At 39.4% G+C, this 23,553-nt stretch overlaps 2 protein-coding genes and 1 long non-coding RNA gene across 4 annotated transcripts in view; 1 reads left to right on the plus strand and 2 right to left on the minus strand.

Moving 5' to 3' along the window:
* Positions 1 to 16,583, minus strand: CEP55 (centrosomal protein 55). Its single transcript, XM_072870818.1, has 9 exons — positions 16,389 to 16,583; positions 16,011 to 16,203; positions 14,015 to 14,299; positions 9,465 to 9,530; positions 8,513 to 8,654; positions 6,099 to 6,415; positions 4,259 to 4,330; positions 3,347 to 3,472; positions 1 to 1,691 (listed from the first exon to the last, which is right to left on the minus strand). The coding sequence occupies exons 2-9, from the start codon at positions 16,191 to 16,193 to the stop codon at positions 1,485 to 1,487; spliced, it is 1,398 nt and encodes a 465-aa protein (XP_072726919.1). The 5' UTR covers positions 16,194 to 16,203; positions 16,389 to 16,583; the 3' UTR covers positions 1 to 1,484.
* Positions 16,584 to 18,259: 1,676 nt separating this feature from the next.
* Positions 18,260 to 23,553, plus strand: part of MYOF (myoferlin) — a 74,371-nt gene continuing 69,077 nt past the window's right edge. For both annotated transcript variants that reach the window (XM_072870503.1, XM_072870504.1), the window contains exon 1: positions 18,260 to 18,458. In XM_072870503.1, the coding sequence (XP_072726604.1) occupies positions 18,371 to 18,458 (88 nt within the window). In that variant the 5' untranslated portion in view covers positions 18,260 to 18,370. The remainder of the gene's footprint in view (positions 18,459 to 23,553) is intronic.
* On the minus strand, positions 20,715 to 23,084 carry LOC140655813 (uncharacterized). Its single transcript, XR_012043876.1, has 3 exons — positions 22,804 to 23,084; positions 22,186 to 22,435; positions 20,715 to 20,793 (listed from the first exon to the last, which is right to left on the minus strand). It is a non-coding gene; the product is annotated as an uncharacterized lncRNA (long non-coding RNA).

The following is a 23,553-nucleotide window of genomic DNA, read 5'->3' on the forward strand; positions in this document are numbered from 1 at the left end:
TGTCTCGCAAACACTGGATTTAATCAGTAACATCACTTATATTGATATTATAATAGTACTGATATTATTATATACTGAATAGTTACTGATACAATAGTTACTGAAAACAACTTGGAAAACACCCTCATATTTAAGAATGTTTAACCATCAGAGATTAGGGTGAACATTATGAGGTAAATGCATGCAGTTGTGCAGCAAAGCATGATGGAAAAAGCCGATACTAGCTAGCAATCAGAATCAGTAAACCAGAGAAAGATAGACCTTGGGTATTTCACTGTCCTCAGCAAACCATAAACTTGTAAAAGAAGCAAATTTATCTTAACTAGTGTATCTTTGTAAAATTTCCTCACTTTAATAATTTTTGTGGAAGGAACTGCTTGTTGGACTGAATTACAGTCGCAAGGAGCAAAATGCTAGCAACAGATCTAAGTTTACAGTAGGTGCTAGAGGAAAATAACACTGTGATTGCAAATCCATAAGGGAATTTTTTGCCATTTTCTAATTTGTTGCAAGAATTTACTGCAAACTTGCTTTCTGTATTAATACCAAAATACAGTGACAATTCAAATCTGCTAGAGCAATTTATTAAAAACTGCACTTTTAAACTGGGACATTTGTCAAATGTAACAGATTGAATAACTGACATTTCCCAACTTTAACCTCTAAAATACAGAAGTGCAAACAAGTTTACTTCAGCATAATTCTATATCCAAATTTCGAACATGGTCTCCGACATTGTCTGAAATGTAAACTTTTTTCCATACCAAGGAAGTTTGTTTTCCCAATTACAGTTTTTTGAGAAGAGCTTAAACCTTGGTCAGCATTTTTATAGGAGCTCTAAGTCACCCCTGACTGTGGTTCAGGAAAACAAGCTACTTAAGACTGATGTTTTCAACATCAATCTTAAGCAGCAAAGGCCTCTTAACATGACCTTCCTGAGTTTTAATGTATCAAGATGGTGATACATTACACATGTATGTGATACATATAATATGTGTATATAGACACACTATACATACACACACACCATGTATATATAAATATATATATATATATATAGTGCACCTACTGAGGCCAAAAATCTTTTGCAGCTATTACTGTCAGTTAAGGTACAAGCACAATCATCAGGATTCACCAACCAAGAACTGGATATGCCAAACATTAAAATAAAGTCTGACAATAGGTGTGCTTTTACTGTTCTCATTTTTAATAGTGCAAAAAAATAAGTCAGTAGTTTACTATTTTAAGATTTTCCTAATTCTAAAAATATTTCTACTTGCAAACAAAAATGCAGTAGCTGTTTTTTGCAAAAACGTCAGGTAAAATATTTGAGGCCAAATAAATTAATGTTTTTGTGGAACTGAATTATAAAACTAGTAGTCCTTCATACAACCTTAAAAAAAAGCTTTAAAAAGACCTTTTGCCTTTGTAGAAGAGCATATTGGCAGTGTGTATAAAGCAAATACAGTAAGTCCATTTGGAGCTCAAGCTGTACAAAAGTCAATATGTGCTAGTAATTCTCTATGCTGGCTTGTTGGATACTGCACTTTACATCTGGGACACTCGAGAAAACTTTCATCAAGAAGGCTTGAATGTTTCAGGGAAGGACTTCTGTCATACATGGTCAGCTTCTCTTCAAATGCAGCTTGCAAATCTTCTTGTGGTTCCATACGTCCGGATTCCTGGAGTTTCTTGAAAAGGAGAAGCTTTAGTGTAAGATTGGGGCATGCATGCACTGATCAAATACTGTAGGAAAAGACATTAAAGTTTGAGGGCACACAAGCCTTGTGTTTGTTACAGCACTAAGGGTAGAATTTTAAAGATGGCTAAATGCAGTTAAGCTGTTCGTGTTAATAACAGAGGGCCTGTTGTACAATTCTAACACCACATTTAAATTAGATTGCAGGTAGCTTTTCTGTGGACTATTTAAGACAGGTTTCCCACAATGTCTGACTGGGAATCCTTCCCCAACCATCTTCCTAGCCACTCACACACTATCTTTCCTTAATAAAATGATGCCTCAGTCCCCTCTACATAGGATGCTGCCTAGTTACCCTCCCAAAAACTCTGCTGTAATTTTCTCTTCTCCTCCTGATCCCCATGCGTGAACTTTCTGTGCATGAAGGCTGTCCCTAACTGTAAAAGGCACCCAGTTGTCTATTTGACAACTACTCCTCCAGCGTCTTAGCACAGAGAAACTCAAAGCTGTAACTTCCCTGCTCTGCCCGAAGTTCTGCTCTACTCCCAGCAGACAGAAGGTTTTCCAGTGGCCTCCCCTGGCAGCAGGGCCAGCAACTGCAATCCTAGCAAGCAAGGCTCTCCCAGGGGCAACACATGAATGAAGAACATCAGTATCTCAGAATTCATTCCATTCCCTTCCTCATTTAAGAAAATACTTCCAAGTGGGATACAAATAAAAGAGAGAGCAGTCTGGCAGAGTCACAGAAGAATTCCTCTCATCTGCAACTTGTTAGGAGCTTTTGCATTTATCTTCTCTGTAAAAACCACAGCAGCACCAGACCTGATCTAATGAAGGACACAGGTATCGGATTTCCATTTTGAACCTCATGTAAGTAAGTCCAGAAATGCAGTTTTGACAATCCTATTCAGCTATCACCTAATCTTACAAGATAGCTTATTGGAGAGTTCCAGAAGCAACAACAGTCAAAATGCATTTCTGCTCAAGACCGGGGCAATCCTGGATACGACAGAGCAAAACAGATCAATGGCTTGCTTAATACTTAATCCTTCCCTACAAATTTCTCCATCAAGTCTAGGGCTCAAATCTAGGTGGTTTTCTTTGGGCTTATATAATAAGCAGCAAACAGACTGTGGCCCTCACAATACAGCAAATGTCCTTTTTCATTATAGTAGGGAGCTTGTCTTTTTGGAAATGAAAGACCCAGGTTTTAATGACGCACCCATCCTGTATCTGATGGAGGTGGGGGAGGAATTCAACTTCAATATTTAAGGATTGTGTCCTGTTCACTAGCAGCAAGTCTGAGCAGAAGCATACTGCAGTTTTATCATTGTGCAATAGACAAAACTAGATACACATGGTGATACAAAATACAGTTATGTTCCCTGCTCAGGAACCTGACTCCTCTGGATCTCCTTCTGCAATACTAGTTCTCTCTGCGTGCTGTAGAGAAAAATGATGCCTAGCTAGCTGACATAGGGTTCTGCATCTTGGGGCCACACACCTAGAGGATGTAAGGGCCTACAGTGAATATCTGATAACATCAACAGAAGACTCACTACACTTGAAATAAGATCCCAAAGTGAGAAGATGTACATTTATGGAAAATCCCTGACTAAATTCACCTGCAAATTATTCAGTACATACCAGAGGTTCCAGACGGGTTATTTGCTCCCTAGCCTTGCGCAGTTCCTTAAGGACTTTGTTTAACTGATGCTGCAAGTTCTGGCGATCACGCTTTTCATTCTCAAAGTCTGTGGTGCATATCTGGATCTGGCAACCCCCCAAAGTGAAAATTAAAGAATTAAAGTCAGAATTATTACTCTGCTATCATATCCTAAAATGTGATTTAAAATAAAATTTAAAAAGTTACTTGTTGCTTTCACTACAGTGAAATTCATACACGCCCAATTATGAAAATCTTCTCCCTTAGTAGAGGTGGAGTCTGAAGTTATTTTGGTTGGAGGGTATTTGAAGCTGTCTTGCAATCTTAAACTGAACATTTTATAGAAAAGCATGTAGTGCAAGTTCTCATTAAAAATGCCAGTTTCTACTCCAGGATCTTTCTTGTAGCAAGACAATTTGGACAGAAACTATGGGTAACACTGTACACCCAAGCTTAGCAAGTAAGTGAAACTTTTTTTCCAATAACATCAATTAGATCTGTAAAAATGTACTTGGAAAAAATAAAGATGAAAAAGATGGCAGTGCAATGATTTGTATAACTTTATCAAGAGTATATTACAAAACTTCAATGAGCTGTTTGGTTTTAGGATGTTTCCCATACCTAATCTGAGGCTGTACAGTTGAACAAGGGATTGTGGAAAAAATAGCATCAGGTTTGATCACACCCTCTTATCTGTAAAAGGTTACAGATTTTCCTCTTGACAGACGTGTCAAAATTTTTAGAAGCATCAAGAGATTATTCACAGTTGAATATTCATGTCTAATATTACTTTATTTAACATACTACTCATTCTTAAATTTGAAAAGTTAGTCTAGAAAGCCTTTGTGCACAATACAAATTAAGTATCAGCATCTTAGCATATAATTCAGTACCTGTTTTTCCAACAAAGCTATCCTAGTGTGTTCCTCCTGCTGTTTGAGCAATGATTTACGAAGAAGTTGCACCTACAAGGCAGAAAAACATTTTTAATAAAGAACTTCCATATACAACAGTTAATAAGCTTAACAAATAATGAATCTAAAAAGGGATGGAAGTAAACTTTTATATTCCAGTGCCAACAGAAAAATGTATGCTGAACTTGCCTAGGTGATTGCTAGGATGCAGACAAAAACATACACACAAAACCTATGTTTGCACTAACATGTCATGGTGTTAAAAAAAACAAGCAATGCAACCTTTTTTTTAAAACAGAACAAGTTTCAGGCTCAGAAAGTACTATACTATAATGGATTAAGTAAATGTAAAAAAGAGTAAAAATATCCTCCGTTATCAGCATGTATCAACTTTTATAGTGAATGCTGTTGTTCAGCTGCAAAAAAAAAAAAATCAACACCTTTTACTCATTATTAACCAGTGAGAACCAGCCTGTGTTTAGAGATCTAAACTGTTGTTCTGGTTTTAACCTACTTTGGTGCCTAATAAATTTTATTCTCATATTTCAAATTTCAGTTCTATGTTGCTTTGTTATTGACCACAAACTTCTCCAAGTAGTAAGTCTATCTTATTTGGATGCCCTGAGGACAGTCCTTCAAGGAAGACTTTCCAGTTTCTCTTCAGCAGATATGTGGTCACGATTTCATGTCCAGAAGAGGAAACAACAGATTTTTTTTTTTTTTGTGAGCATCCCTACGCTGATAGGAATCCAAGACACCACTGTAACTCTCCATGTAGGGGAAGTGGCAAAGTCCTCATGAGTATTCCAAACAAAAGGAGGTAAGCACTGAATACTTTAAAATACAAGCATATAGCACATACATGTCTTCCCCTGCCTCTGATCAGCCAGAGTGGTTAAAGCCATTGGGCTCAAAAAAAGAAGGAAGGAAGAACTAAGACCTTCGCATATGAACAGAATTATTTCACTGAAGTCATCACTGTACTCTTTGGGAGATGGGCAAGCCCTGCAAACAATTAGAATCTGATGCAAAAGCAACAGAACAGATCTGGCAGTAGCGTAAGCCACACATACTGAACAGCCTGCCTGACAGGCACTTCTTAGGCTTTATAGGGAATTGCAGAACCCTTCTCAGTGGTTTCTACCATAGCTGTCTTGAAGACAGCGACAACTTAAGGTCCATCCCTTCCCTTGCTTTTCTGGCCATTGCTTTCTAGTACTCAGGTGTGCCTGCATAGTTCTCATCCATGGCACCACATAGAGAACCAAATGCAAGAACTCACCTGAATGGAAAAACAAACAACAAAACCCCCCATCCGCATGGCCACAATGGTTGGCTAGGGGCTCTATCCAAGGACACAGCTGCTTATCCAGTAAGTATGAAACTACAAGCCCACATATGTATTTGTAGCAGCCAGGTGACAGCAAATATCAGTGATAGTCCATAGTTAGGACAGCATGATAAAATAGCCTGTAGGGACTTGAATTTTTACCTTTCCTGTTCTCATTTACTATTAACCTTGAGGATGAACTAGAATAGAATCAATTAAATATTCTCTCACTTCTCCCTCTTGTGTCCCACAAGACCAGGGAAATAAGTGAACAAATAAGTTCCTTGTTTAAACAAGGAAATTTAACAGTTTGGATTTAGATTCAAACCAATATATTAAAGAAAGAATTCAGTTTTAACCACAAGGATAGATATACGTAAAGAATGGTTACCAGAGCAAGTGAGTGATGGTCCACTCTGATTAAGTATGACTTTTCAGCTCTCTTGATTCTTTGCTAATGATCTTAAACCTCCAAATGCATCCACTTACCTGACATAAAAGATCTTCAGACTTTTTCTTTTCTTCTCTGAGCTGTCCTTTAATAGTTTCATTTTCTTGTTTTAGTCTCTGCACTTTCTCTCCTTTCATTTTATTTTCATTTTCTAGAGTCTTCATTTCAGCAACCTGTTGCGACTGCAATAAGGCATTTAAACTCATTATTTCTCGTTGTGTTTCTTCATACTTCTTTTTGAATTCATTAAGTTCAGATCTCAGCTGGGTTATAATGCGTCTTTCAGTCTCAAGATCACTCTTAGCAGTTAGTAACAGCTGGTCATAATATTTTTGCTTTTCCTCTTGTAGATGACCTTAATGAGTCAGAAATAATTGAGATAGTAATGTGAGGGGGGAGGGAAAAAAACCCACTTAATCAGAACACCAAATCCTTGACAGCATTTTAAGGCATATTGATAGAAATTGATATTCTAGGCTATTACACAACTCAGATTGGCACCAAACTTTAGTTAAAACAGCTTTCAGTACTTCTAATGCAGTAAAGCCTCCTTCACGATATAGTTACTGGAGAACTGCAACTTGGCTTGCATATAATATTCTGTGCTACAGCCACTTCCTTCACTAACCCTTATAGCAATATTATATCCTTTGCCCTGACTACACAAGCTCCATGACCCACACATAGTTCTTATATGGCCTCATGCATTATACTGACACATGGGAATCAAGGGCCAAAGACACTAGATTCTCAGTTCCAGGTTTAGGCTCTTTAGCCAAGGTTCTGACATTAGTCCCTCCCCAGAGATACCCTGCGGATCTGATGGGCTCTACTTCACCATTGTTGACCAAAGCCAGACTATTCATTGTCTTTTGCAGACTATCTTCTTCAAATTGTATGCTATCCTTTACTTCTAAATTGCAGATAAAAGGGACTAGGATAGGTTTTTTTATTTAAAAAAATGCCTGCTTCTTGGCTAGTGACTGTTACTTAAACCAGAGTTTGAAAAATTTCTGCTTGTCAACCCAAGAAAAATTTAGTAAGTGGAGGGAAAAAAAAAAAAGGAGGCAGTCTGTAGAAATTCAGTAGCAATACAAAATATACCTAAAAGCAGAACAAGGAATGCAGAATTTCACAGGCTTTGCTGATTTTCAGCATTGTAAATTTATTGACTTTGATACTTTTCCTTTTGAAGGCTTCCCCTCATTCTTCAAAGTGTAATTTACTAGGGAAAGTTTCTTGCTTGACTGTTCTCCCTCCCCTTGACTATGAGCTAAGCCTTGCCGTCTTGTTAGCAATACTCCTTTATAGGGTGGTGAGATCTTCAGAGAGATACCAAGTTTTTCCTTGGAAAGAGTTCTCATATCCATTTTCAACTTGTATAGCTAGGTTCTTAGAAACTTGGGTCTCTGCTACTGTCTAGCTGCTTGAAGAGGGGAACTTTCTTATACCTTTACTCCTAGTCTCCTGGCTGCTCTGATGACCAAGCTTTGACTGCAGTAACTGAGTTACATTTCCTGGTGAGCTGCTTCAGTCTGCCTCCCTCTAAAATACTGTTCATAGATTTCTGAACAGCATTGAACCAAGATGATGATATTTTACTGTTTTCCATAAAGATTCAAGCAGTAATAGTACAGAAACCAAGCCACTACACATGAATTACTAAGTGGTATGTATCTGTGGGCATACTCTTACGCCAGATGATGCTAGTTCTATTTAGTGAATTTACCTTGCAGGTTAGTTGCAGCATATATGAAATTAATAATTTGATAATAAGAAAAGCAAGCCAACTCCTTATGGTTCTTCTGTTCAAGATTATTTTAATTTTATTCCACATGCTGGTCAAGCACAACAAGTCTATCTGAATGCACGGTACTGAGAGGGTGCTCATTATTGAGGAACTACATAGCACGGAAGTGAGCTAGAGGTGGCCAGATCCATATTGTGAAATACTTTTGGATAGGTGCCAAAACCTACCACAGGTTTTCATGCCCTGTAAGAACTGTTCAGGTGAGCAAAGAACGTGGCACATCTTGAGTCATTTTTATAATATTTATTTTGAAAAAAAAATTTAAAAAACCTGATCCACACCTAGCTAATAAATCTTTAATGTTTCCATTATGTCGGTTGAAAGTGTACTTTGAAGGATGGGAGGCATACATATATTTGCCTCGACACTTTCCAGAAACAGAGAGGTTGCTAATAGAGTGTCAAGGCTGTTAAAACCCATTTTTGAAGTAGATAAGAACATGAAATACTGTTGATCAAGTAATGTAGCTAGATAACAGGAAGCAAAGAAGTTTTACTTAACCGAGTTTTACCATTAAGAAAGCAAAATGTTGAGAACAAAGTCTTGATTTTGTTTAATTGTGCTACAGTTTGTTTTCAGAAAACTCATTCTATAGATAATTATGGTTTGGGTCACTTGTGGGGAAAAAAATAAAGTCGATACCTTCTGAACTGAATTCTTTAGATTCTTGTTGGCTAACTATTTCTGACTTCTGTTCAAGTTCAAAGATCCTTCCAAGCAGTCCCCTGACATATGCTTCACGTTGCTGGTCATAGAGTAGCCACTGTTGGTTTTTCTCAAGAGCCTTCATGAAAAGGAACAAAAGAACAACAACAAAAAGCCTCTGGTAATTTATCAGATTTTAAAAGTATTAGTCATCTTAAAAATGTTAAAAGTTACATATTATACAGTTTAAAGATAAGCTACTTAATTCTGCTGTGAATTCTAGTAATCTTCTCTGTACAAGAAATAAAACTCATCTTCATTTGGAAAGATTAGTCAGGTTGTTGAGCATAAGTTAAAATTGCAGCAGTATTAAACACTGATTGGCTTATTTCTTGGAACAGGAAAATGACTTAAAAACAAAGGCTTTCATGAGTCATGCCCAGATTATGAAGAATTAACCTTTCAATCTCACATATAAAATAAATTATAAAATAACAGACCTTGAAAATGGAGTAAACTAAAACTGTACCATTGCAACTTAAAGTTTGTAAGAACAAGCACATGGATTTTATATCTGATTGGATCATAGAATTATTCAGGTTGGAAGGGACCTCAGGAGGTTTCTAATTCAGCCTCATGCTATCCCAGGCAGTGTCAGCTCCGAGGTCAGACCAAGTTACCTGTGGCTCCTGTTTTGTCAGCAACCACTTTGTTCTGATGTTCCAAGCAAGGTTTTTCAAAGATGATGGAAATAGTCTTTTTTTTTTTTGCAAGTCTTTTTTTAATTTTAATTATTGTCTTGTCACAAAATAATTTAGGTATTATATTTTAGAGAGGAACATACCCTCTGAGGTTCCATACTACCCAAAAATGTATATGGTGATAATTTATATTCTTATGCACCTTGATACAGATGATTTATACTTGCAGTGCTGTACATGAAACTTACATCTTTCAGTTGTTTTTCAACTTCATAAAGATTAGTTGGTGATCCAGTGGTATTTGTTACAGCTTCCTGTGGACAAAGAACAACTTGTTAGGGTTCTTTAAAACAGATGGCTGAAACAGTAAAGCTAGTCCTGTGTAACTATTAATCTCACATAAGTAGTGTAAGAATATTTTAAAAATGAAACACAGATGCATACGTGTGCCTTTTGTGTTTAAAGATCTTTATAGTCTTTTTTTTAAAGAATCTAAATTATGTAGAAAACCGTTTCATAGATTTAAAGTAAAATCTCCTGGAAGATACAGGACAAAGATTTACATTTAATTTATTCTATAACTCTGCAACTCATTGTTACATTAAAACATTTCTTAAGAATATCATGTGTCTTCTGATGAACTGCTATCTCGGAAGACCTGAAGGCTGCAGGAGAGCTTCTGAAAAATAAAGGTATTTAGGGTATTATTTAAATAAACAAAAAAGGTGTTTGTTCTATTTTTGTATCACTGTACGTTTGACAATAAGCTAGATCTATAGGAGTTGTTGGGGAAAGCTAGAGACCTTGACAGCTTCATTGGGATAACAGGAGGATTATAAACATCTGGGAAACCATGCAAGCCTGTCCGGAACCATAAGGACATACTGACTGGTTTTCTGAGACCTGATGCACAGCAGAGTGCTTGAAGTCCGAGTTGGAGAGTTCTTTAGACCCATCTAAAACTGAACAGCAGTTAAACAGTTATACTTCTTTCATAATCTGACATGTTTATTCACTGCATGATAGAAAGCTTTTTGAAATTGTGTAGGTATAAGTCAAAGGGAACTTTAAGGAAATAAAAGTGTAGATTACTACCCAAATCCAAGCTACATTTTTCCAAAGTTTTCCTGGGTTTTTTGGAACATGATTTAGAACAAGCTTTATAGCTGAAAAAACACAGGAGATCTTTGAATGCAATTATTAACCTTTAGCACTTCCTAATAAAAATAAGATTTAGAGACACTACAATTGCTCAGATTCCTATTTCTATAAACATTAGAACTCTGTCTCAGTGAAAACTCTCTCAAAATCGTGTCACACAACTGTTGTTTCCATTTCAGAGCATACCTGCTGCTCATATGCCACCTAGCAGTTTCAAGCAGCATTGCTAGACTTCTTTTCAAGTTTTCCAAGACATCCAGTCAAAACATCTGTTAAATTTTGTTGTCCTCTGTTGATAAATCAGTAAAAGATTTCAAAGAAAATTCTTATTTTAAACTAAAAGATATTTTGGTAGTTCATTGACAAAAATATCGTGGAAATCTGCTGAATTAACATACATTTAAAATTCTCTAACGAAGTTCAAAGTCTCTTGAAATTGAAGATAAACACATTGCATTTAAAGTGGTATTTCCCAAGATACTGCATTATTAGAAGTGATACATATATGTATTATCATTGAAATTAGTAGATTAAGATATTTTGCTATGTAATTGGCTAAAGCTGGATTTCTAGAAATTACTCAACTTCCCTGTGGAGTATGGGGAACCAGCGCCATCTGCAGGTCAAAAGCTGGAAAAGACTTATAGGCACCTCTTTTAGTCACCAGCTTTCCTGTGCCCCTTATTGAGATACTACTGCATTTTCCATGGAACATTAGAACAGGCAGGGGTGGAAAAACAACTGTAGAAAACTAAACGCACTTGTAAAAGCTGCCAAGTACCTGGCACCATACCTATTAACCCTTTTAAATGAGAGAAGCAACTTATTATTCCTGTCCTATCTTCTGTCACATTGAAGTATTTACCATGTGTGATGCCATGTAAAGTACAGGCAACTAGTTTTAACAACTGAGGAGCAAATTCATAAGAGCAGGGAGGAGAAATATATTCTCATAGAATAGTTTGGGTTGGAAGGGACCTTTGAAGCTCATCTAGTCCAACCCCCCCTGCAATGAGCAGGGACATCTTCAATCAGATCAGGCTGCTCAGAGCCCTGTCCAACCTTGACCTTGAACATTTCTAGGGATGGGGCATCTACTACCTCTCTGGGCAACCTGTTCCAGTGTTTCACCACCCTCATTGTAAAAAAAATTTCTTCCTTAAATTCTAAATCGACCCTCTTTTAGTTTAAAGCCATTACCCCTTGTCCTATCACTACAGGCCTTGCTAATAAGTCTGTCCCCATCTTTCTTATAAGCCCCCTTTAAGTATTGAAAGGCCGCAATAAGATCTCCCCGGAGCCTTCTCTTCTCCGGGCTGAAAAACCCCCAACTCTCTCAGCCTTTCTTCATAGGAGAGGTGTTCCTCTGATCGCTTTTGTGGTCCTCCTCTGGACCTGCTCCAACAGGTCCATGTCTTTCCTGCGCTGAGGACTCTCCAACGCTGGACGCAGTACTCCAGGTGGGGTCTCACCAGAGCAGAGTAGAGGGGCAGAATCACCTCCCTCAACCTGCTGGCCATGCTTCTTTTCATGCGGCCCAGGATACGGGTGGCTTTCTGGGCTGTGAGCACACATTGCTGGCTCATGTCCAGCTTTTCATCCATCAGTACTCCCAAGTCCTTCTCTGCAGGGCTGCTCTCAATCCCTTCATCCCCCAGCCTGTATTGGTACTGGGGGTTGCCCCAACCCAGGTGCAGGACCTTGCACTTGGCCTTGTTAAACTTCATGAGGTTGACATGGGCCCACTTCTCGAGCCTGTCCAGGTCCCTCTGAATGGCATCCCATCCTGCTGGCATGTCAACTGCACTGCTCAGCTTGGTGTCATCTGCAAACTTGCCGAGCATGCACTCAATCCCCCTGTTTATGTCATTGATGAAGATATTAAACAGTACTGGCCCCAGTATGGACCTGTGAGGGACACCACTTGTCACCAATCTCCATCTGGACATTGATCTGTTGACCACTACCCTCTGGATGTGACCATCCAACCAATTCCTCATCCACCGAACAGTCCATCCATCAAAGCCACATCTCTCCAATTTAGAGAGAAGGATGCTGTGGGGGACTGTCACAGGCCTTACAGAAGTCCAGATAGATAACATCAGTAACTCCTCCCTTGTCCACTGATGTAGTCACTCCATCATAGAAGGCCACTAGGTTGATCAGGCAGGACTTGCCCTTGGTGAAGCCATGCTCACTGTCTCAAATCACCTCCCTGTCATCCCCGTGCCTTAGCATAGCTTCTAGGAGGATCTGTTCCATGATCTTCTGTGGCACAGAGGCGAGGCTGACAGGTTAGTAGTTCCCAGGGTTCTCCTTTCTACCTTTTTTAAAAATGGGTGCAATGTTTCCTTTCTTCCAGTCACCAGGGACTTCACTTGACTGCCAGGACTTTTCAAATATCAGAGGGTAGCTTGGCAACTACATCAGCCAATTCCCTCAGGACTCTGGGATGCCTCATCAGGTCCCATAGACTTATGTATGTTCAGGTTCCTCAGGTGGTCAGGAACCTGATCTTCTCTTACAGTGGGAGGGACTTTGCTCCCCCAGTCCCTGTCTTGCAGTCCATCCACTTGAGAGGTGTGGGAAGACAGGTTGCCAGTGAAGACTGAGGCAAAAAAGTTGTTGAGAACCTCAGCCTTCTCATCTGTTGTTACCAGTTTCCCAGTCTGGTTCATCGGGGGGGCACGCTTTCTTTGACCTTCCTTTACTGGCTGACATACCTGTAGAAGCCCTTCTTATTATTCTTTGCATCCCTTGCCAAGTTCAGCTCCAGCCACACCTTGGCCTTCCTGACCCCATCCCTACACAACCGGGCAACATCCCTATATTCTTCCCAGGATACCTGTCCCTGCTTCCACTGTCTGTGCATTTCATTCTTGCCCTTTAGTTGGACCAGCAGGTCTCAACTTAGCCATGACAGTCTCTTGCCTTCCTTTCCTGATTTCTTACACCCAGGTATCAAGAGCTCTTGCACTCTATGGAAAGTGTCCTTAAAGATCTGCCAGCTCTGTTCTGCAACCTTGTCCCTGAGGGCAGTTTCCCAGGGGGTCCTATTGACTAACTTCTTGAACAGCTGGAAGTTTGCTTTCCTAAAATTCAGGTCCTGACTTTACTCTTTGCCTGTCCCATATCCCTCAGGACTGCGAACTCCACCAGTTCATGATCACTGCAGCCCAGGCTGCCTCCAATCTTGACATCACCGATTAGCTCACGGCTGAAGCTGAATTAGGTGAGGAGCTTAGTTTGTCTTTATTAATGCCCCATGTCTCTTATTGCTGCCTCCTCCTCAGTCTGTTTAATCACTGAGCATACAAACCTGAGGAAGGCATAATATCTGCTTAAGCAACAGTGGATCATTACACATAGTACCACTAGTCATACCACCTGCAAGTGAGCTTGAAAAAGGGACCTTGCAGTACAGCATTGGAGAATTCCCTCCACAGCTGCATTGCCTGAAGTTGTGCTCTCTGACTGTTCTTCATTTAGCATTCAATCTGGATATCATCTCTCTTCATACAAGAATATTTCAGCACGCAATGCAGCTTGTAAGAAGATTAAAAATCCATCCTATTTTATAACAGATATCAGTGCTTAGTGGGCGCACTTACAATTACAATGTTTCTTCAGTGCTTACCTGGGATGCCTGAGAAGTACCAGTTCTGTTTTCAAGCTCAGAACATTTTGCAGTAACAGTGGATAAATTACATTTTAACCGGTTCATTTCTTCCGATAGAGAACGCAGTAACTGTTCTCTCCTTTCTGCTTCCTTTGTTTTTTCCTCTAGTTGACTTTGTAATGAGGAGACTTCACTATTCTTGGTTTTGGATCTAAGCTTGACTTTCAGGTTTTGGATTTCTTTGTCTTTCTCTCCAAGAAGATGGTTGTGTTTTTCTTTTTCTTTTTCAAGGGAAAGTATTTTCTAAATGAAACAGAAAAGTGACACAAATGAATGTGTCAGTCTACGCAACAAATGCGTTAGCAAGTTCAGACAGTTTGAGAAGATACACTTTGAAAGGTTCTCTCTTAGCCTTTAATTAGCTGAGAATATTACTTTTTACTCAAAACAGACAATACTACAGTGATCATCACAATACTACAGTGATCATCTGAAACATTTCAAGTAATAGTAAAAACAGTCTGAAGTAGATGAAACAAGGAAAGAATGCAAAGAACCCAATTTCACAGACTTGGTAGGTGCTCAATCACTACAATGGATGAACCTTGAAACACAAGCAGTACAAGAACCCTTGAACACTTCCAGTGAAGAGGTTGGTGTTATATTTCTCAGTGTTGGCTAGCATACTTAGTAGCTTTTGAGAAGCAGCAGAGCCTTCTTGTAAACTAAATGACAGTAAGTGAAGTTGCAAAAGAGTTACAATAAAGCATTCAGGAGAAGGATCCTGTTTTCCAAATTATCTGGCCTTTTAGTTTCAAAATGTGCTTCAGTAGATATTTTCAACAGGCACTCTCTTTTCAGTAGGCCTCCAGCACAGGTAATTATTACATAGCATTAGTACTGCATTTAAGATACCTTGGGGCTCTACATAAACTTCTGTTATGATAGCATTTCATTTTCAATGAGAAAGGTTGATGTTGAAATCCTACGTATTGGTATCAAGTCATTAGAAGATGACAGAGAAACTGAAATTGAATTTTCGAGAGCCTCATTTAGGGAGTGGTTGAAGACCATGCAGCGCTCACTAGAATTAAAATACTGACACCAAGTAGTACCTACTATATCTAAACATGCCTGTGATTTTCCACCTGTAAACTAGGAACCCAACATTAAGTAATCAACACTAAGCAAGCAGCAAACTCCACCAGACACAGCAAATATGCTAAGGAATTTAGCGACAACAGTACACGAGCTGTCTAGCCATAGCTGGTACTTGGGTTAGCACTTCTCAACTGACATTGTAGCACAGACACATGAAAAGCCTTATTGTCAAAAGAAGTAGCCTGGAAATATTAGTGTGCCTAGTCTCCATTAGTTGTATCCTTTGAAAGAGTCCCTTTAAAGTTTCCCAGTCCTTCTGGGAAGCCCAACAGTATGTGGCTTGGTCACATACTAAGTCTTGAACTTCTTTCTCTGCAACCACAGGTTTACCTGGAATTGACTACAGGGCATGGAAATTGCAGTGTCTTAGTTTATGCTCTTTGGTTGTAATGGAAGAATAATGTGGTGAACTGACTACAGTTTTATTTATCTATAGCTGAGTGAGAGCTTGAGAATATAGTTCAAGCAAATACTCAGCACTTTTTGGCATGTTCTTAGGCAACTGTTTGCAAACCCAGCATTCTTTACAGGAAATGCTCAAAATAATTCTCTGGGACCAACTGTTCCAAACAGTTGGACGTGTGAGGACAGGTCTTAATGGGCTAATTGGCACCTCTGGCCTCAAGTCTTTGTATTTAACAGCCTTGTCAGATGACTGTAGTTTGATTAGTTCAGTCATCGCTGAAAACTGAACAAAAATATCAAACTGAAACAGCAGTGACATCGAAGTAAACTAAGTTTTGAGAGGAAAGATTGGCATCTTGCTTACGAAGTCGGACATACTCAGACTCATGTTAACCGTGCACAACGAGGACATCACAAACGTGAGCTCGAGTACCAACATCCACCTCACCTCTAGGAGCCCGATCCTTTCCGGATCAGTCATTTTGCTTTTCCCTTTCACGACTTCCTCCGCTGATTTTCTCAGGGCTGCGTTCTCCTGCTTATGCTTCTCGAGATCGTTCTCAGGTCTGGAGCTACCCGACTTTAAGCCCCACTTGCCAATAATTATATCTTTAGCGGTCTTGGAATTCATCTTTAAGCACCTATAAAAAAATAAACGTAGCGTTACGGAATAACAATGCCTTCCACCAGGCAGGACGTGACTTCCGACACAATTTTGGGCAGCGCGGGGCTTCCCGGCTCCTGCTGGCAGCTCTCGGACCGGGCCGCGGGGATCAAATGGGCCTGTGAGGACCTTGGGTTACGGCGGGGGAAGGGGGGACCCTACCCGGCGGCTGCTGTTCCGGCCGGCCCCAGCCCAGCCCCGCTTCCGGGAGTTTGAATCCCGCGGCTCCGGCATCGTCACTTCCGCCCGGGCCGTCTCACCGTCGAAACGAGGACTACGGCGTCTCCGATGGGTCATAAAAGGCGGGCGGGGGGAGGTGTTAAAAAACGCTTCCGCGAAGACGCTGGCTAGAGGGGGCTGGGCCAGCAGGCGTGGGCGGGGCTGGAGGGGCACGAGCGGCGGGGCGCTGGGTGGCCGCTAAGGGCCGGCGGGGCGCTGCCGAGTTCTTCGCGGTATGCCTGAGAGGAGGCTCCCCATTGGCTGGCGTGGGCGGCCGCCTGACCTGTCTGGCCAATGCTATGGGGCCTTTCTTCCCCCCACCTCGATTTTCTGCCCCAGCGCACGTGCTGGCCACCGGCCGCTGTGAGGGGAGGGCTCCCCCCTCCCGGCCCCGGGCGGTGTTTGTGTCCTCCTTGCGAGGCCGCGGTTAATTTTCCCGTTGAAGGGATTTCCATTTCGTTGTTCAAGCGCGGTTGTTGAGGGAGGGGCGGTGAGAGGTGAGCGCCCCCTCACGTTGCTGCCCGGCGGGTGGCTCTCCCCGCCATGCACGAGGCTTTAGTTCACTCGCTGTTCGGGCAGAAAGGGCAGTGGCTACCAGCTGCCTGGGGCGGCAAGCCTGGCCTGTGGCTCTGGCCCCCGCACCGGCTGGGGGACTTGTTGGGGACCGGGATGGGCGAGGGCGGAACAACCTGCCATGTGCTTCAGCCAAGTCTTCTGTGTCCTCTCAGTGCTGTGTCTTCTGTGTTTTTGTCCTCGTTCCTTCCTGAACGTGCTGGCTTTAGGTTACCTTTTCTTCCCCAGAAATGCTCTTTCTCACCTACCCAGAATCTAATCATTTTAGAAAGGAAACAAGGTCCATCTTGGCTTCAAAAGTAAGAAGCTAAGATAGTTCTCATGTGACAATATAAAAACTAGGCTGAACTTGGTCCACATATGACTCATTTTGCTCTATCTTGCTGGCTTCCCCTCTCATCTCTACTTAAAAACATATTTTGCAGTGGTACTGTGCACTGCTTGGTTTTTTACATCTGGTCCACAGCTGAGAAAAACTGCTGTAAAGCTGAACATGGGGTAGCTTCGAGCAAAGAGTTCTTTTTACTTATGTAAGTTTTACCTAGTTTCATTTTAGTGGAGTCTACTGCCTGTATTTAAGTTAAGACAAAATATTTATAGGCCTCCAAACAATACAGAGGGTCTTCTCACATTTTTGCACGTAATTCCTTAATTCTTCTTTATTTTTACTTATGCACATATATTGTAATAATTTCTCAAGAGATCTACTAAATTCAGCGTGTTAAATGCGGAACCTGTAGTATTTATTCTGTGTAAAACGTTGTTGTTCCAGAGCACTACTGAAGGGGGAGCGCTTAAACTATTTTTGAAGACCGTAGGTATTTTGTGATGATACACTGACATGCAGGCAAGCTAAAAACATTTGCAAACAATGAAGTTATAAAAATTAAGAGCAAAAAAATATAGGCTATCGTTACATATAATACCTTGGTATACCACGAGGCAGATGTGATGTGTCTTGAGTACTGGAGTTGTGCTTAATGTTCATGTCGCTCATGCTTATTCTTGCCTTGGTTACTATGGGAGACTTATCACATAGCTTAAGAATAAAAGCAACAAAAAAAATCTTCACTCGTTTTTACACTGTGCCCTTTCTGATACTGGATTTCACTAGCGAGAGTTCTTTTTGTGCAGCAACACAGAACTTGGTGTCAATTTACAGGTACTTTTTTTTCATAGCCTTCAGTAACTAGTCCGTCATAGATCCACCCATAGACCTTCTTTACTGTAAACCAGCTATTCCCTGCCTCCTCTTCCTGCTAGCATTTCAGTCCAGAAGTTAAGGAGTTTGAAACTTAAGACTTCCTTGAATTTCTTTGGTAACAATCGGCATTTAGTCAAGACTGGAAACAATGCTTCGGGTGATTGTGGAATCTGCTACCAATATCCCTAAAACCAAGTTTGGGAAACCAGATCCTATTGTTTCTCTTATTTTTAAAGGTAAGGAAAACTGTCATAAATGTACTCAGGGAGGAGGTTTTCTGAAGGATAGTGCCCTATGTAAGTATTTGAAAATCTGTGGAAACATGTTTTCCTGAAGTTACATCTGATGTAACTTTAGGGAAGACTTTTTAATTAGAGAGGCAGGAGTTACCTGAATGAAGTTTGAACTGGGAGGAGTGCATTGGTCTTTTCTGGCCAGCAGTGCTTCTGCTTCAGGATCCACGTTTTACAAGCTTTTGCAAAGGCTTAGCCCTTTGCTTTAAAAACCTAAATCTACCTGCATAGATAAATCCACTTTTAATTCTGGTATTGAAGATTACCTTGTTTTCCATCTGAAAAAATCATTCCTTTGTCTTGATTACTTTGCACAGCCACAGCTCACTGTTAACCAATTTTTATTGTGACTGGTTTGTTGTTGTTATTACCAGCATGTTGAAAAACAGTAGTACCATTACTGAAGGTGTGGTGTTTTGTTTTGTTTTGTTTTGTTTTACAAACTGAATTGCACTTTAAAATTTTGCCTGTTGAGATGATTTAATTTAAAATAAAGATTTAGGAAGGAAACCACATTTTACAGTTTCATTGCTCGTCAGATACATATGGGAGAAAGAGAAAACAGTGTGATAAAATTAGCATTTATATGTAAAGCTAATTATATTTTACAATATATTTTACCTATTGCCATCATTCCATCACTTGGCTAGACTAAAGGAACTTGATCTCAAGTATGGGTTTATCTTTAAGGTGCGGAAACCTCCAAGCAATTTTGGATCATGTAATACGTTAAACCAAAATGTGACAAATGGTCATCTTAATTCCTGGTGACCTAGTTTCCTAACTGTGCACTGAAATGGAAATGGTATTTCCTAAAGTATGAAAAATCATTGCAGGGGTTTGCCACCTTTAGAAACCAAATCTCAAATCATGACATTTTGCTGGAGGCTGGAAAAGGACAAGGCAGTGCACATCCAGTGTCTTAACTTCCAAAATAAAGTTTTTTGATACTTTATTTCAGCATCAGAAAGATGTGGGATCATTCAATTTCCTTTCTTTTCCTCCTCTTTTTCAAGTTTGTTTTTTTAACCCCCTGTGTGATAGGGCAAGTGGCTGAACCTATCTCAGTAGCTTTTGGAAATTCCTAATGCTTAAAATACTATTTTATTTGCCCTGCAAAAAGTGCTGTTACTGGTGTACTGTAATTTCTCTGGTTTGTTCCATTTGTTTCTGCTGCTTCTTAGGCATTCATATTATCTTTTCAGTTCCTTGTCTTTCTCTTTGCTGTCCTGTTACAATTTTGCCTTTCTGTGTTACCTCTGTTCCTGAAGTTTCATATTTCAGAGTTGGTTGATGCCTTTGCTTCTTTACGCCTTAAGTGTCTGTTTAATTCCTCCTTGTAATCTTTTGTTCCTACTGTGTGCTCTAATGCAATTAAGTTTTACCTAGTAAATATAAGTTACAGATTTGGTTTTTTCTTCTGCATTGCTGGATTTGTTTCTCAGTCCTTCAGTTACTGAAACACAGGAATTGTGCAACAGACATTAAAGGATTGAGTTTATATTTATCCTTCATGTGCTATAACTGGGATTTTTGATGTTCACAAACATGCTTAACCATTGTCTTAAACACAACTTCATAATTGTGACAGTTTTTTAGTATGATATTTAATTTCCCATTATACCTGCCGCTTCTTTTTATGTGGTTTTACTGCATACCAACAGTCTGATTTTTTGCTTTTTGCCCAGAGTGATTCAAGGGGGCCACAAAATATCAGGCTTTTGCCAGCTATTGAGCAGCTCTGATTTAATTTGTAAATGGAGTACCAGGTATAAGGGCGTAGGGATCATATCTGAAATACGTTGAACTTCTGGCCATTTATGTTATAGATGTGTTTTATATACAGCCTGTTCCCCCTTACCCTGTTAGTGTGTAGAGATGGGAAACCAGTCTTATTTTTGGGAAGGTGTACGTCAAAGGGCAGCAGTCTTTAACAGTAGTCCATACCCACTGTAGCTCCTGGGGGACATAAAAAACACAATGGGGAGTTTAATTTCCAGACTGGGAAAAACTCAGGCATTTGCAGGACTTTGGCCATAACCCTGCAATACATTTTCATGTTCTTGTTTCACTCCAGAGTATTCTTGGAGAAGTCTTAGAGAACAGCACTCATTTGCCAGAAATTTGCTGTGGAAGTTGACATTTCATTAAACAGTGTTTTGTTCATTAGCTTTTTCAAACTTTAACTTACATAGCCTTTGCTGATGTCAGGTTCAGTAATTTTAAGACTTCAGTGAAAACACACAGTATCTCTCAGGATTCGACCTTTACAGCCATGCTGTGAAGAAAAAGGCCGTTATCTACAGCTATTAATATGTAAGCATCTCTGCAAACACTTCGTGTGTTAACACACATATGATAGTATAGTTTCGTCTATGTATAGAATAGACTTCATCAAATTTGTGTAACTAAGCTAGTTATAGACTATACAGTCAGTACAATTAATACAGTGACATATATTAGGTACATATTAAGAGGAAATAGGCAGCTGTTTCTGTTGTGGTATCTTATGTACAATAGAGGGGTTTTGTGCAAGCATTTGACTTTTTTTTTTCTTTTACACATTTATGTTCAGTCCAGCAGGATGGAACTTTTATTTACTTGAAGAACAACTCACTGTTCAAAGAGAACTACACCCTGAGAGTAAACAAGTATTGCTAGCTGGAACTGCTGTCTGGAAGCAGAATTCTGAGTTCATCATCACTCTACATGAGACAAATTATTAGTCAAATTAATATGGAAAAACTGGTGCCATTTGCTGAAGAGGCACTAAGTGGTAATGATTAAACCAGTACAATTCTTTTGGTTTGTTAGATATACCAAACGGGAGAAAAACGTGTCAGATTCTTGTCTTTGGGTGTAAAAATTGACACAATTGCTTATATGTGCAGTCAATACTAGGACATTTAGTGCTTTGATCATTTCTTTTGACTGCCTCATTCAGCTTTATGCATTAAAAACTGATGTGAAATGGCATTCAGTTTGATTGGGCCAACTTAAATAAAATTTCTTTTTCCATTTGCGCTTAATCTAAGAGCTTTCTAGCAGGCTTGCAGTAGTTCATAGCTATGTTTATATTTCAGTGTGTGAAAAAAAAAGAGTATTAGAGTGTAATTATTCACTAAATTTACATTTTCTGTTTTGCAGATAATTAAATTACCCTAACTTTAATTTCCTGGGTTTTGGAGGTCTGCCTGTTTGATCCTGCAGTTGCTGGCCACTGTGTAATCTTAATTCTTCATTCACAAAAGTTTTATGGAAAACTTAGTGAACTGAAATGTGATTCTCTCTTGAATCTTAGACTTAAGACTGTCCTAAAACGTAATGTTTGCTTCTGCTATTCCCCACCTGCTGAAATTGATAAAAATGCTAGTTATAAAAGCAGAAAAAAATTTAAGACGTAAGCATTGGTTGTTTTGCAGTACTGTAATTATCTTTGTAATGATGGAATAGGTATTATTTAAACAGCTCATCTTGATTGAATTTTTTTGAACAGTGTCTTCTCGTTGACTATCACTAAGTTCTTAGTACATTCATTTCCAATTGAGAATATTAAACAACATGTGGTAGTATAATGCCTCTATCAAGATAAAGCAAATAATGATTTCTTCTACAGTACCAAGGTTACTGTAGTTAGTTTTTAAAGAAACAAGTATATAGAGTGTCCTACCTGTATTCATTATCATTGCTTACTCTTATTTCTTTGTAGGGCCAAACTAAAAATGATGACTGGCCCTATCTTATAGTTTATCCTGATGTGGTATACAGTCTTGACTACTGTAGCTGGGTTCATTACCAGTAGAGGAAGGCAGCCTGATGGCCTGAAACGTATGTGAGCTCCTGGAATAACTGGGCAGTCCATCTTACTCTGCTTGGCAAAGATTTTTGTGGTGGGAAGAAGAAAGCTCTTTGCCAACAGTCTAAAAAGCAAACAAAAAAACCCCAGTGCATTCAAAGAATGATAAAAAATGTAATAAAAAGGAAGTCAGTAAAGTGAAGAAAATACATGCAAAATACATGCTTGAGGAATGTGAATGCTACACTCAGACTGACGAAAATTAGAACTGAACCCCAATGTAAGCTGTGTTTCCCAGTGTTTTTCATCCAACTTTCACACAAATGCATTAACACAAAAAGTTTTTTTCTTAGTATAATCTAGAATATGCATATTGTTAGTGGAATCATACATCTTAATCTTGTTTTTATGAAAAGGAATAGTGCAGAGTGGAAAATTTTACTCCTTGTCAAGAATTGTCTTGACTGTTGTTCAAGCCAGGGCTTTCCTTACCTTACAGAATTACATTTGAGCTTAGGCACGGATCATAGGACTTTTATCCATTAGTTCCGTCAGGATCAGGTCTGTGATTCACTCTCTCCTTTACAAACAGCTGCAACTGTTCCTTTTTTCACCAGCACTGAGAACATGTTTTCCCTGACTCCCAGCTCCTGTTTGTAGGGGGACTTGGAGTACCTGTGCCAAACCCCAGATATTCTGGGATATTCAGTTTTGAAAATGCTTTTTCTCCTATTAGATAACGTGAAGTTGAATTTCTCTTACTAGCATGTTAATTAGTTCTTTGTTCCGCAAAATGCGAGTCCACAGTATGGTATGTTATGAATGCTCTTTCCTTTGTGGTACGATGTGAGTCAATATCCTGTATAAATTGTAGACAATTCCTGTTACATAAATGTGAGTCAGTTCTCGCAATTTGCAGTATGGGCTGCCTTTTTCTCTTTCAGTACATCCCACTCTCATCCAATAAAAAGAGCCGCCACAGTCTACTGCTTGAATAGTCGGTATATGAAGTTGCTCGTGTCGCCTATCTTTACTCTTGCTTTCCAGGCCTTTGCAATGTTTTCCTGGCAAAGTATAGCCATAACTTGCAAATAATAAAAATGCTATTACCTTTACTGTAATCTTTAAATACAAGGAGCATGTCTGAAGCTTAGCCTTCTTGTGGTGGCTGAGCATTTTGTAGATCAGCAGTTAGTTTACTGACTGTACTTAAATATACTCATTTGTTATCACTAATATATG

This window comes from Ciconia boyciana, chromosome 8 (assembly GCF_034638445.1).
Source record: "Ciconia boyciana chromosome 8, ASM3463844v1, whole genome shotgun sequence".
Taxonomy (NCBI): domain Eukaryota; kingdom Metazoa; phylum Chordata; class Aves; order Ciconiiformes; family Ciconiidae; genus Ciconia; species Ciconia boyciana.

Excerpts from the sequence above, each read along its gene's own strand:
- CEP55 (XM_072870818.1), bottom strand. The coding sequence starts at position 16,193 with ATGAATTCCAAGACCGCTAAAGATATAATTATTGGCAAGTGGGGCTTA. Across the intron at positions 14,300-16,010 it reads AAAGGATCGGGCTCCTAGAG|AAAATACTTTCCCTTGAAAA; the intron begins GTGAGGTGGATG and ends TGTTTCATTTAG. Across the intron at positions 1,692-3,346 it reads TAACCCGTCTGGAACCTCTG|AAACTCCAGGAATCCGGACG; the intron begins GTATGTACTGAA and ends CTCCTTTTCAAG.